We start from the raw sequence: 13,652 nt of genomic DNA on the forward strand, positions 1-13,652 counted from the left end.
TTCCAACTGCTGGAGTTGTCATCGAAGCCCACTCCAGCCTATTTGTCTTCTCATTTGCGAGAAACAGACCAAAATCTGTCCAACACTGTCCTCATGTTCCAGCCACCAAAGTTGTCCATCCTAAACCAGATTGCCTTATATGAGACACAGACCATACAAGTCGGCCCAGTATCGGCCCTAGTTCATCACAACCAAAGTCACCATCTAAGCGTCACTCGACATATCCACACACATGCAGCCATGTAAGTTTAGGGGATTTTTTTTAATAACTTCCATTTTTAATTAGAGATCCTCTGTGTTCATCCCATGCCTTTTTGAATTCCGTCACCATTTGAATCTCTACCACCTCCTTAATGGAAACTTTCCTCATCTGTACTGTTAAAGCAAGGAGGAAGACACAGCACTCAAAGAACTTTGTACTCGGTAAGAGAGGCTGGCGCAAGTGCAGCGTACACTTCCAAGGGAACCCCAACTCCGAAGGAACAGCTTCCGTACCTACGGGAACCCCACAGAACTGCTTCCATCCCTGCGGGTTCTGTGGGATTCCCACAAACCCCGTTCCCGTGCAAGTCTCTAGTTCCAATGCACCCCAGATTGTCTAGAGATAGGAATTGAGAGCCTGTGATACAGAGCACTTAAAAGGGCCTACGTGCATAGCTCCCGGCCTCAGTATGGATACTGTAATGAATAGACGTGAAAAAGTGGGAAGCTTCTTCTGCTAAAACAGGGAAAAATACCATGGAGCTGTGAATGAAGGCTCTTTGATGCCAGAATCCCAGCATGGTTATGATGAGCTGGAAGACAGAAAGAAGGAACTACAGGGTCAAAACAAAATGGATAAAAGCTAATGAGTTTTCTTTAAGCAACCAACTACTTTATTAATCCTTCTAGGTATTGCTGCAATGATAGCAGCTATGCTGTATGGAAATGAGATGTTTGGAGTTTGAACATGCCCAAGCTTTGTGAACTGATGGTCATACAGAATTTGCCCAAAATTCTAAGAGAAAACATTTTCTTGCTTTCTTGGATACTGTTTCATGACTTGGGATTGCTCATCTCAGGCTGTGTTCCATCAGTCATGACATCAGACAATGGGCTGTTCATTGTCTCTTGGTGTCATAAAGCCAGAAGTGGGGAAATGTATCATCAGTGGCAGAGTCAAGATTCAGGCTAAGGACTTAATGGCAACATTTTTAGTCTTAGTATGAAAATTATTTTGGAAACAGAATCTTCCCCCGTAACAGTAGCCATAAAGAATCTTCCATACAGCCTACCATCTTTTGTCGTAGTAGAGTTTTCCATCTTCTATCCGAGCTTCAAAGCGCAATGCTGGACACTCAGCTGGGGTGGTTGGCAGATGTTCTGGAGATGAAGGAGAGACTGTGGAAAATAGGGAGGAGGAGACATTCATGTACAGATTATCAGGTACATATTACTAGGCCAATAACAGCATTTAGCAGTGATCACAGTGAGGTATGACATTATTTACTAAATCTTAATTTTAAATCTGCTGTGTGCACTTGGGGAAAGCAGCTGTTTAAGATATACAACAACAATGGTTTACTGTCTTTTGAAAGTATTAACCTTTAGCTTTTCTTTTTACAAATGCTCATTTTGTGGTATCATCATAACTACAGTGGGACAGCAGTGCTTATAGGAAGTCTATAGCCCCTTGAACATTTTTTTTAATTTTCAATGTTAGTGTATCATACTTGAACAAGTATTTTCCCTAGTATCAAAACATACTCTGGAAAAAAATATTTTATTGGGGGATAAGGCACATACCCATAAAACCAAAACTGAAATGCAACAATTGGATAGGTTTTCATCCACTCTTCCCACAAACTGATATCTGGAATCACCTTTAGCAGAAATTATAGGAGTGTAAATTTGTTAGGACACATCTTCACCGACTTTCCATCCATCAATTTGTCATCATTTAGACCATCCGTCTTTACAAATCAGTTCAAGCTTTAAGTTTCTTGGGGAACCTCGACAGACAGCAAATTTTCAATACATGCCGCAGGTTTTCAATGGAATTGATGTTGGGGATCCGACTGGGCCTTAAGGATATTTAAACCCCCCCCCCCCCAATATTCAGCCAGCAGCTGACCACTGTCAGCTAAATTAGACCTGAATATTCCATGCTGGGCTATGTCCAGCTGCTGGCCCTGAAAATCCAGGTATGACCAGAGATGTGCTGGCCTCAGCCAATATTCAGTCAGGACCCACATAAGGGAATATCTCAAGTCTCTCTGGGGTCAATATTCAAGAGAGTTTAACTGGGCAAGAGAAGATCCCCCACCCTATAAAACAGCACTACAGAGTCTATAATGACCCAAATAAGTCTTCAAATATCTCCAAAGCAAAATCAGCTCCGACATCTACCTCAACTCAAGATGATGCCTACAGAAAAAGAACAGGCCCTATCCGTTTATGGACATGCAAACCCCAGTCCTAGTCATCTCTCCCCACAGCTGCAAAATGTATGCTGACAAACATTTGCAGCTTATCCCTAAAATAACTAGGCCCCATACCTGTCATGACCTTCTATTTTCATCAGACCACAACACATTTTATCGCATGGTTGAAATACCTTCTGCACATCAGAGGGGAGGCAATTCAGCGACACCATTGAATATCCCCTCTGATTGCCACAGCACTGTCAGGGAAGTGCTGGGGGCAAAGTCTGGATGGCGCCAGGAGTTATGCGGGCATCAGCGATATTCAAAGCCAGAACTGTATAGATAATGGGGCAAGGGGAACTGATTAAAGATCAGTCCTATCTTTGCTCAGTTAGCTATGTGACTTCAGCTTAACTTCCAGAGAGTGCCACTGACCTGGATATTCACTGCTGAGGCACAGATACGGCATGGCACCAAATATTCAGGTCTAAATTAGCCTATGATGGTCAAGCACTGCCATTTGAGACTATGGCAGTGCAGGGGGCAGGAGTGAGTGGGCTTTGCTGCTGCCTTAGAACTTTCCAAGGAGGGTCAAGAGGGGGACCAAGAGACTAGAATATCAAGGTTTGTGTCAGATAGGAAGGGGGCGGGTCTGGGGGGAGCCACGAAAACTACCAGGGATTCTGTTTTGGGGGTGGGAAGGAGCAGGTTTTTTTTCCCTTATGTCTTCCTTCCTGGTCAGTGAGTGAGCCAATCCCCGCTCACACAAATACGTCATATCAATCTGGTGTCATACATCACCAATATATGAGAGTAATGGGGGGGGGGGGGGGGGGGGAATAAAAAAGACACTATAGATAAAGCTATGCCACCACGTTCTGTACACATTTCAGGAGCAGTGGCATATCCTTCTGATTTATTTCACCTCTCCATTCTCAAGCCCTACCCTAGGTTAATTGCTGACGATGTTTTGGGCGGGCCATCATCATACTGTCTGTGACACATTTATCTAATGGATTTGGATTTGAAATTAAATTGCGTGTCTTTCCAGATGCGAGCTCAATTTCCCTGTCCAAGTGGCTTACAATTTAAGTTGTACCTGAAGCAATGGAGAGTGAAGTGATTTGCCAAAGGTCACAAGGAGAGCTAGTGCAAGAAGTAGGGTTTGAACCCATGTTTCGCTGGTTCTTAGCCTGATGCTATAACCAAGATAAGGAAACATCAAGGAAGCAGAGGATGACGCATGAATTACAGGCTCACAAGATGAGGCCATTCCCCTTTTTCCTCTGTTCCCACAAACTCTTCATTTTCTCAGAGAATTGGATTTATGTGGCATAAGTGGGATGTAAGAAGGGAAGGAAAGGAAAAGGTTTTTAGTTGGCCTTTGAGAGGCATCACCACTAGCTGCAGTGACCTCATGCACAAGTTTTTTTTTCTATCCATATTATTAGAAATGAGAAGGACCAGGGATCTAGGAATCCTCTTCAAACTTATAATTCCCAGGCACATTTGAGAGTTATATTTCCTGACACTTATCTCCTTTCATTTCAAATATTACTGAAAGCAGAACAGATGTATTTGCAAATGTTAAATTACACAAAAATACATATTGTCTGAACTGTGATGAAAATTAGAAAAAAATGTGCTTTTTAGAGGGCTGTTAACTGAGAAAGGCCTGTGGAACTGTTTCTTTGAGACAAACCGGGCCCCTTTACTAAATATTAATGTGTGGTAAATGCTAGGGTGTGTGTTCAGCATCTGCCCTGCGTTTATAGTACAGGGAAGACAGTTTCACCACATGGTACTGCGTTACATACCGTGGAAGATAGGCCCACACTATCTACCACTATCTGCCATGGTGTGTAATAAAGTGACTCAGAAAATGAGGTTCATCCAACCCATGCTACATACAATCTCTTTTCACACAGTGCCTACTGTAACCGATAACCCTGCCGACAGTGCTAACCACATATGATGGACCTTCCAACAGTGCTCCTCACTCCCAATCACTCCCCCTTGCCCCTCTATTCTCCTGCTCCTTCCAGTTTAGACAAGGTTCTCTCTCTTGTCCCACACAGCAGAGGTTCCAGAAGTTTGAAACTGAATCGCAACTAAAACCTGGGAAGAGCTTTTGACTGCCTGCACGAGAACATAGTGTTAGTCCCTGTATTAATTCCAAATGACCTTTTTGTAAGAGAAAGGCCAAATCTTTTTTGCCAACAGATGACCCCATGGAGTCGGTATCCAATGTGCACACTGAGAACATCAAAATCAAGCTCTTAACATCAAGAAACGCCTTCTTACAAGCTAATGCGACTGAACCCGCACTGATGTGCCTCCAGGAGCATTTGCCCAGGAGGGAAGAGTTAGGATGGCTGTAGCAGTTGGTTACTCAATTATTAGGCAAGTAGATAGCTGGGTGGCTGGCAGACATGAGGATCGCCTGGTGACTTGCCTTGAGAAGGTGGCGGACCTCACACGTCACCTAGATAGGATTTTAGATAACGTTAGGGAGCAGCAGACTGTCTTGGTACATGTGGGTACCAATTATATAGGAAAATGTGTGAGAGAGGTTCTGGAAGCCAAACTTAGGCTCTTAGGTACAAAGCTCAAATCCAGAACCTCTAGGGTAGCATATTGTGAAGTGTTCCCTGTTTCATATTCAGGGCCCAAGAGACAGGCAGAGCTCCGGAGTCTCAAAGCGTGTATAAGGTGATGGTGCAGGGAGGAGGGTTTTAGATTTGTAAGGAACTGGGCAATATTCTGGGGAAGGGGGAGCCTATTCCGAAAGGATGAGCTCCACCTTAACCAGGGTGGGACCAGGCTGCTGGCATCAGCATTTAAAAAGGAGATAGAGCAGCTTTTAAACTAGAACCTGGGGGAAGGCCGACAGTCGTTCAAAGAGCACATGTTAGGAACAAGGTATCTTTCAAAGATATCACCAAAACAGAGAAGACAGGGTATCCATATAGCGAGGTTGCAATAGAGACCATAGTAGACCAGGTGTCCTTAAATAAAAAGCAGACAAAAGATTGTAAATTAACAGTGTCAACTGCTGAGCAAGATCTAAATAGACACAATAAACATGGTTTGAAATGTCTATATGCGAATGCAAGAAGCCTAAGAAATAAGATGGGAGACTTAGAATATATTGCAATAAATGAAAAATTAGATATAATAGGCATCTCTGAGACCTGGTGGAAGGAGGATAACCAGTGGGACACAGTCATGCCATGATACAAATTATATCGTAGTGATAGGGTGGATCGAATTGGTGGAGGGGTAGATTTGTATGTTAAGGAGGGCCTTGAATCAAATAGATAGAAAATTCTGCAGGAAACAAAACACATCTTGGAATCCCTATGGTTTGAAATTCCATGTGTAAAGGTGACTACCATCCATCTGACCATGATGTAAAAATGTTATCAGAAATCAGGTAGGCTAACAAACTGGGCAACACAATAATAATGGGCGATTTCAATTACCCCAATATTGACTGGGTAAATGTAACATCAGGGCATGCTAGGGAGCTAAAATTCCTTGATGAAATCAAGGACTGCTTTATGGAGCAGCTGGTACAGGAGCCAACAAGAGGAGGAAAAACTCTAGACCCAGTCCTTAGTGAAGTGAATGATCTGGTGAAAGAGGTAATGGAGTTGGGTCCGTTTGATAACGTGATCATAATATGATCAGATTTGATATCAGCTTTGGAGTAAGTACACACAGGAAATCCAATATGATAACATTCAACTTTCAAAAAGGAGACTATGATAAAATGAGAAGAACAGTGAAAAAAAAGATTAGAGAAGCAGCTGTGAAGGTCAAAAATGTACATCAAGTGTGGATGCTGTTCAAAAGTACCATTCCGGAAGCCCAGGCCAAATATATTCCATGTATTAAAAAGGGAGGAAAAAAGAGCAGGCATGGTTAAAAAGTCTCTCCTCTGGTGGACAACTTGGATCAATTTGACTCGGGGACGTTCATTCCAAATTCCTCCTCCCCAGAAAATTCTGACCATGGATGCATCAAACTTGAGGTGGAGTGCTCATGTAGGTGTGCTTCACATCCAGGGTCACTGGTCCGCTCAGAAGACCCAGCTTCACATGAGCATTCTAGAGCTGACGGCAATTTGGAATGCTCTAAAGGCTTTCAGAAATCAGCTGTTGAACAAGCAGGGGAGTACGGGATCCTACCCCTTGTGTAAGGAAGCAATCTGGATGAAGCAGTGGGCCACCAGCCATGCCACAGTGCTCAGAGCCACATGCCTGCCAGGAAAAGACAGCAATCTGGAAGACAGACTGAGCAGGGTGGTGCAATCACATGAGTGGTTTCTTAGTATGGGCGCTGCCCACAAGATCATTTGAGAGTGGGGCATCCCCTCAGTGGATCTCTTTGCCACTCATCTCAACAACAAAGACCCTCAGTACTGTTCTAGACTCAGGTCACAAAGCAGGCTGCACTGCATGCCTTCTTCCTCAACTGGAAGGAGGGAGGGCCTTCTAAGACTGCTTAACCTCAGGCAGAACCATGGAACCTTGATCCACATTGCACCTCTTCTTCTGGATTTGTCCTCTGAAGAATCTTGGAGATCAGAGTGTTTTCTGACCTTTACCACTAGGTTTCTCTTTTGCATCCCAACCTCCAGTCCCTAGCCCTCACAGATTGGATGTGAAGTTTGCACCCCTTCAACTGCCTGAGGGTGTTTCTAACATGCTGCAGTAATCTGCCAATGTCTGCATTACTGTGTATCTTTGATTTTGCACCTGTTATTTTATCATTACAAGAAGAATGCTTGAGGAATCCTGTCAAATTACAAGAAAGTATTCTTTTCACTTTTATGCAGAATGACCCAAGACACCAGAATGTTACTTGCATCATATGTTTCATGTGTTTTATGGTGGTTTTCACATGTTCTCAATTTATTTCATTCATTGTATTTATGTTTATATTTGGTCATTTTACTATTGTTATGCTGTTAACAAAATTGTAAGTTTTATGTTAAACTGTACCTACTGTACACCACCTTCAGCAAACCTCTTCATAAAGGCAGCTAATAAATCCCAATAAATAAATAAATAAATAAAAAGATATAATCTAATTTGTGCTGTTTCCCCAGTATCTCTCCACACTCGTCCTTCCCTACACCCCTTCCCGTGCACTCCGCTACATGGATAAATCCTTCTTATCTGTTCCCTTCTCCACTACTGCCAACTCCAGACTTCGCGCCTTCTGTCTTGCTGCACCCTACGCCTGGAATAAACTTCCTGAGCCCCTACGTCTTGCCCCATCCTTGGCCACCTTTAAATCTAGACTGAAAGCCCACCTCTTTAACATTGCTTTTGACTCGTAACCACTTGTAACCACTCGCCTCCACCTACCCTCCTCTCTTCCTTCCCGTTCACATTAATTGATTTGATTTGCTTACTTTATTTATTTTTTGTCTATTAGATTGTAAGCTCTTTGAGCAGGGACTGTCTTTCATCTATGTTTGTGCAGCGCTGCGTATGCCTTGTAGCGCTATAGAAATGCTAAATAGTAGTAGTAGTAGTGTTTTCCTTCAAGTTATTTCTCATTTTAAATTAAAAAGAAATACAATGGGGAAAAAAATCAGCAGACTCATTAATGAAGGGGTTAACAAAAAGACACAGCAAAAAGAATCAGCATATTCTGAACTCACCTGGCCTTTTGGGAGATTTGAGCTGTTAAAAAAAAAAAAAAAAAGAGACAGATTTTCAAACTACCACTATTAAAGCACAAAGCATTTATCACAATATGGCGTTTAGATTATGTGATTTGTCCATCTTTATTTTTACTTTAGGAATGCTGCATGATCACTACATACTAAAACAATTAAGTGGTATATTTTCACTCAGTTATATTATCATACAACCCTTCCACTTACTACCTCACTTGTGAATAAATCAAGTAAAATATTCTATATATAGAAAGGAAAAAGCTTCAAAACTTCTAAGCACTGTTTCATATTTTGTGCTTTACAAATCCAGTCATTGGCAAAAAAAAACCCTCCTTATAGATTTGAATGAGAAAAGGTTGTGACTATTTTTAACCTCAAACTTATCTTAAAGGTTCTTATCTGATGTTGACTAGCGTTTCAGAGTCTTCTGATCACAGCATCGAAGAAATGTCACAGACCTTTCAATTTTCCTATGATTCAAAAGCATTTAAATCAATCCTTTACAGTCAAAAAAATATAGGGATAAAAACTCTTGTATACTTGGGGGTTGATGCTCAAATGTTGCCATTAAAAACCCTGTGTATTTAGATCTGCGATTAAAGTTACCAATTTTAAAATAGCGAGCGACACTCAAAGGAAATCAAATGCATATGATCTGCACACAATTTCAGCAAGCAGCTCAGTAGGGAAAGTGCCTCACACATGCGTAGAAGAGTCACTGCTAAGTGTCGATGCTATATGCATGCCGGGGGGGGGGGGGGGGGGGGGAGCTATAATGCATGTGCCGTGGATGTGCTTCCGCAATGTGATTCAGTTTTTTTTTGTTTTACAATTTCTTTTTGTAGGGTTTCACAACAACTTTCACGCCCCAGGAGGGGGGAGGGTTATTGTTTATATGTGCATGTATGAAAGCCATGTGTAGGTTTTTTTTTTTTTTTCGAGCTGCAGGTGCCATGGACGTGCCTCCACAACAAACTTTAGCTTTTTTTTTCTTTTTGTTCCATGACACCTTTTTCACAGTGCTGTTACTTGCGGGACACACGCACATGGCATATTTAACACATATGCAAATACTATTAAAATATGACAGCAGGCTAATGTGCTAAGAAGTCACAGCTACGACAGCTCCAGACTTCCCGGAATGTTCTGCATGTTGAAGGTAAGTGTTCCTTTCTGTGCATCACTCGGAATGCTCATTTTAATACTAATCAGCACGTTGAAATACATTTGCATAGGATTATCACTGGCTGTCACCACAAACGGTAAGATCGACGCAAAACCCTTTTGTGCATTAATCGCTGAGACCCCGAGAATTCTTTGAAAACAACAATAATTCTTGGGGTCTCAGGATCACAAAGAGCCCCACTATATTCCTGGATGACCAGGCGGTTTGTTTTTTTTTTTGCTAAATGGTGCAAAATACTGATTAAAGTGTTCTTTGGACCTAATGGTATTATTAATTGAAACATCTAAAAGTAAAGTTCATTCTTCTAAAGCTCACCTCAATACTCATAGAAAAACTTAAGCTGGAGGACAAAAGTTTTGATTCGATCATGCAGGATATAGGTGAGCACATTGATGACTTTAAGGAGCAGATTAGGATGGGTAAAATGGATAAATTCAAGAGCTAACCTTGGGCAAATACCACATTGTGTACATGTTGGGCACTCCTTCAATGATCTACAATGTTTTGTTTCAGATCTTGTTCCTTTTAATGTTCAAGGAGATAACCATAAAAAGTTCTTCATCATCGGAATTTCCATTTAAATATCTTGGAACCAGAGAGTCCTACTTCAGCAATAGCAGCACCATTTTTTCTTATTTTTTAAAAATTACAACCAAGTACCCTAAAAGAATGATAATTCTTTGTGTAAATGACTGTCATGACTGAATGGATGAGGAAAATCTCTGAGCAACCAACACCAATACAGCTGAACAATGACTGGTTCGTTTAAGAAGACTGTCCATATAAGCCAACCCGCCACTTTTTGTACCATGTGAGGGTAACTTTGATATGTATGCTAAGTGTACAAGAAGAGATTTATCAGTATCATTTTTTATTTTAAAGGACCGATTTAAATGTTTTTGGTTCATAGGAAAATTGAAAGGCTATGACATTTCCCTGATGCAGTAGGCCAACGCTGGATAAGGACCTGAGATAACTGTGAGATTTAAAATGGACAATTTTTTCTCACTGAAATCTATATGGAGTTTTTTTTTTTTTTGGGGGGGGGGGGGGGGGGTTGCCAGTGAATGGAATTGTTTTAAGCATGAAAGTTGAATACAGTACTTAGAAGGTGTCCTGAGGCTTTTTCCTCCCTATATATAAAATATTTACTTGATTTACTCATGAGTGACACAACAGTAAGTAGAGGAGTTGTATGCTCATATACATTAGAGATACTAACAGATTCTACTGCTCACATAACGTATGTCAGTTGATATATGGATAACAGTAATCAAAGATACATTTTAAGGACCACAGCACAAAAGTCTCAATAGCTCTAGTAACAATCTAAAGAAAGGGCTCAGCAGGGATCAGAGAGGAGCCACCCTAGAAGGGGCCCAGAAAGGATTAAAAAAAAAAGCTTAGAGTACAGGCATTCAGATTCTGGCATGGGTCCGAGAAGAGTTTAAATAGTGCAACCTGGCAGAACCCAGCAAAGGATCATATAGTGGCTTAAAATAAGGAAGGAATTGCTGCACCACCTTTGAGCCGAGTACAATAATTTAGTCTACATAGCACACTTTGCCTCTATATGCAAATGTCATGCCATATGACACAATATATGAGGGAAACACCAGGGGACACTCAATGAAATTACATGAAAATACTTTTTAAACAAATAGGAGGAAATATTTTTTCACTCAAAGAATAGTTAAGCTCTGGAACTCGTTGCCGGAGGATGTAGTATCAGCAGTTAGTGCATTTAGGTTTTAAAAAGGTTTAGACAACTTCCTGGTGGAAACGTCCACAGTCTTTTATAAAGATGGACATGGGGGACGCCACTACTTGCCCCGGGACTGGTAAAATGGAATGTTGCTACTAATTGGGCTTCCACCAGGTACTTGTGACTCGGACTGGCCACGTAGGAAGCAGTATACTGGGCTAGATGGACCACTGGTCTGACCCAGTATGTGTTTTCTTATGTTCTTATGAAAATTTCAATACAGACAACCTTTCTGGCTGGCTATAATAAAATGATGTGTTAACTGCTTTTCAAACAAATGAAGGTTCAATTTTTATATTTATTACTGTCCTAAAAGATCAACAACTCAGAAATGAAGTCAAGAACATAGAATTATCAGTTAAAAATTTAAATGAACCATACATAATGCTTCGTGGAGACTGGATGCTCAGTGGATTGATACGAAAACAGACAGCCTCTCGTTTCCAAATACACCACTGAGTTCAGTACAAAGCAAAAGCCACTATAAACTGAAGTTTATCTAATCATCAACGTGAACATGAAATGGTCATCTCAGTGCAATTCTCTTATCCAGATGTGCACATCATGAAAACACGTATCATCACAATTAGCACTGATTTAGCAGTTAAAGGCAATGAAAAAAATATGATCTAAATTACTATGTCACCTCATATAGGGGCAACCTGGAGCTTGCAAAGCAGTTGCCAATGCTTCAGCTGCTTTTGTATTAAGTGTGTGCAATATGCATGCAAAGCTAGCGCTCAGGGCATGTGCAAGCAGATCTAGGGAACAGAGTGCTGCTCCATCTCATGCTTCAATAGGCAGGCTAAACAGCAGAACCAGAACTGTTAAAGGTAGCCACAGTATACCTTAAAAGCCTACTTGAGTGGCAGCTTCTCATACAGACTGGAGGTGAAAAGGGGGAAATTATATCTTAAATGGCTAATTTTCTTTCAAGTCTCACCAGACCAGTCCTATACCTGTAGCTTGGGCTCATCAACCAGAGTTGGAGAAAAAAAACAATCACTGTGAGCTCTGCCCTGTAAGGATACCCTGCATACCCAGCTCCTCAGTATTTTGATAAATGGTAACTGCATATCCCTTCCTTTACCACATCTCTGTTTCAATATTCAGGATTTTCTTTTTTAATTTTTTTTTTTGTTTGAAAACAAACAGCAAGACAACCTTAATCTGTATAAAATATTACAGCAGTATAAAAACAGAGAGGGAATTGGTCTGCTGAGAATCTAAGAAAGAAAATTAGCAGGAAAAATTTAAAGTTTCCCTTCCTTATTATCTGCACCAAGCCAATCCAGCAACTATAACATGTAGCAAAGCAGTAGTCGGAGTGGGTGGGATCGATCTACCCCCGCCCTAAGCACTTTAGCAGCAAAATATGAAATCTGACCTTTTAGCAACATCCAGTGTGTAGTATTTGTAAAGCATATGAAGAGAGGACCAAGTTGCAGATCTGCAAATATCATCCAGTGACACCACAACTCAACACAAGAGGTGCCTATGCCTCTTCTGGAGTGTTCCTGCAAAGCTGTAGGCAGCTTCTTTCCTGGCAGGATATAGGAAGAAGAAATCACCTCTTTAGGCCATTGCACAATGATGGATTTTGAAGCCACCTGATTCTTCTGAACACCTTCAAAAAAGGACAAAATCTGACTGACCTCCGAAACTCATGAAATGCAGCAAATATTTAAAAATATAGACAATCCTCCACCTAAAGAAGGGAAGTTCGATTAAAATGAAATGGAGAAGTCACCTTTGAAGAACGGATGGCACCATACGGATCACGGGGTCTCTGCAAATTAACACTTGTAGCTCTGACAGCCTGTGAGCTGAGGAAGCAGCATTTGGCCTGCTCATGTCCAAAGATCAAAGAAATAATAGGTACAAGAAGCTCCTCATCATTACTCTTTAATCTATTCCCACTAGAACGTCCTCCCTTTCAGCCTCTCATCAGACTAGGAGAGTTTTCAAAATGCCTCATGGTAAGAGCTTTCAAAGACAGGGGCATCTAGTATTTCCATACCTACATGACCAGTTTCTAGTGATTCATTGACTCTCCTGAAGTACACAACCGTTCTTCATCAGTCTGAGATTGCCTGTCAACTTTGAAAAATCTACCTGCATCTATCCAACATCATTTCCCTTATAGCAGTCCTGGACATTCCCAATCCAACGCTTTTCCTCCAGAATACAGATGCTTGGTGGTTTCTGTCATACTGTCAGCACCTAGGGTCACAGCCAGAGTGTACTTACAAATATTGGAGCGCCTGGCTGCAGCTGCCTGCTTAAAAAATGCAATGACCTCAAAAGGATCTCAAATTCTAATGAGATCAATGCTCTCGACCTTTTTCCTTCAGGTTTATCCCACCCTCTTGACCTTGCCTCAAAATACAGTGCTGGATTCATAAACCCAACTTAGCAGTGGGTATTTCTTTTACAATATGGCAACATCAGCTAGTCCTGACAACAGATGCCTCCAACTCAAGGTTGGGGAGCTCACTTCATCATTAACTTTCACAAGGAATGTGGTCAAGATACGAGACAACTCTTTATATCAACCACTTGAAACTCAAGGTCATCCTCCATACCCTACAGCTGTACCTT

At 41.4% G+C, this 13,652-nt stretch overlaps 1 protein-coding gene across 5 annotated transcripts in view; it reads right to left on the reverse strand.

Annotated features, from left to right (window-relative positions):
* The window catches only part of SUDS3 (SDS3 homolog, SIN3A corepressor complex component), a 147,988-nt gene that overhangs the window by 37,670 nt on the left and 96,666 nt on the right, over window positions 1–13,652 (reverse strand). For all 5 annotated transcript variants that reach the window (XM_030218937.1, XM_030218936.1, XM_030218935.1 and 2 more), the window contains 2 exons: window positions 8,083–8,104; window positions 1,275–1,380 (listed from right to left, as the gene is read on the reverse strand). In XM_030218937.1, coding sequence (XP_030074797.1) covers window positions 1,275–1,380; window positions 8,083–8,104 — 128 coding nt within the window. The remainder of the gene's footprint in view (window positions 1–1,274; window positions 1,381–8,082; window positions 8,105–13,652) is intronic.

The sequence above is a fragment of the Microcaecilia unicolor genome, chromosome 11 (genome assembly GCF_901765095.1).
Source record: "Microcaecilia unicolor chromosome 11, aMicUni1.1, whole genome shotgun sequence".
Taxonomy (NCBI): Eukaryota; Metazoa; Chordata; class Amphibia; order Gymnophiona; family Siphonopidae; genus Microcaecilia; species Microcaecilia unicolor.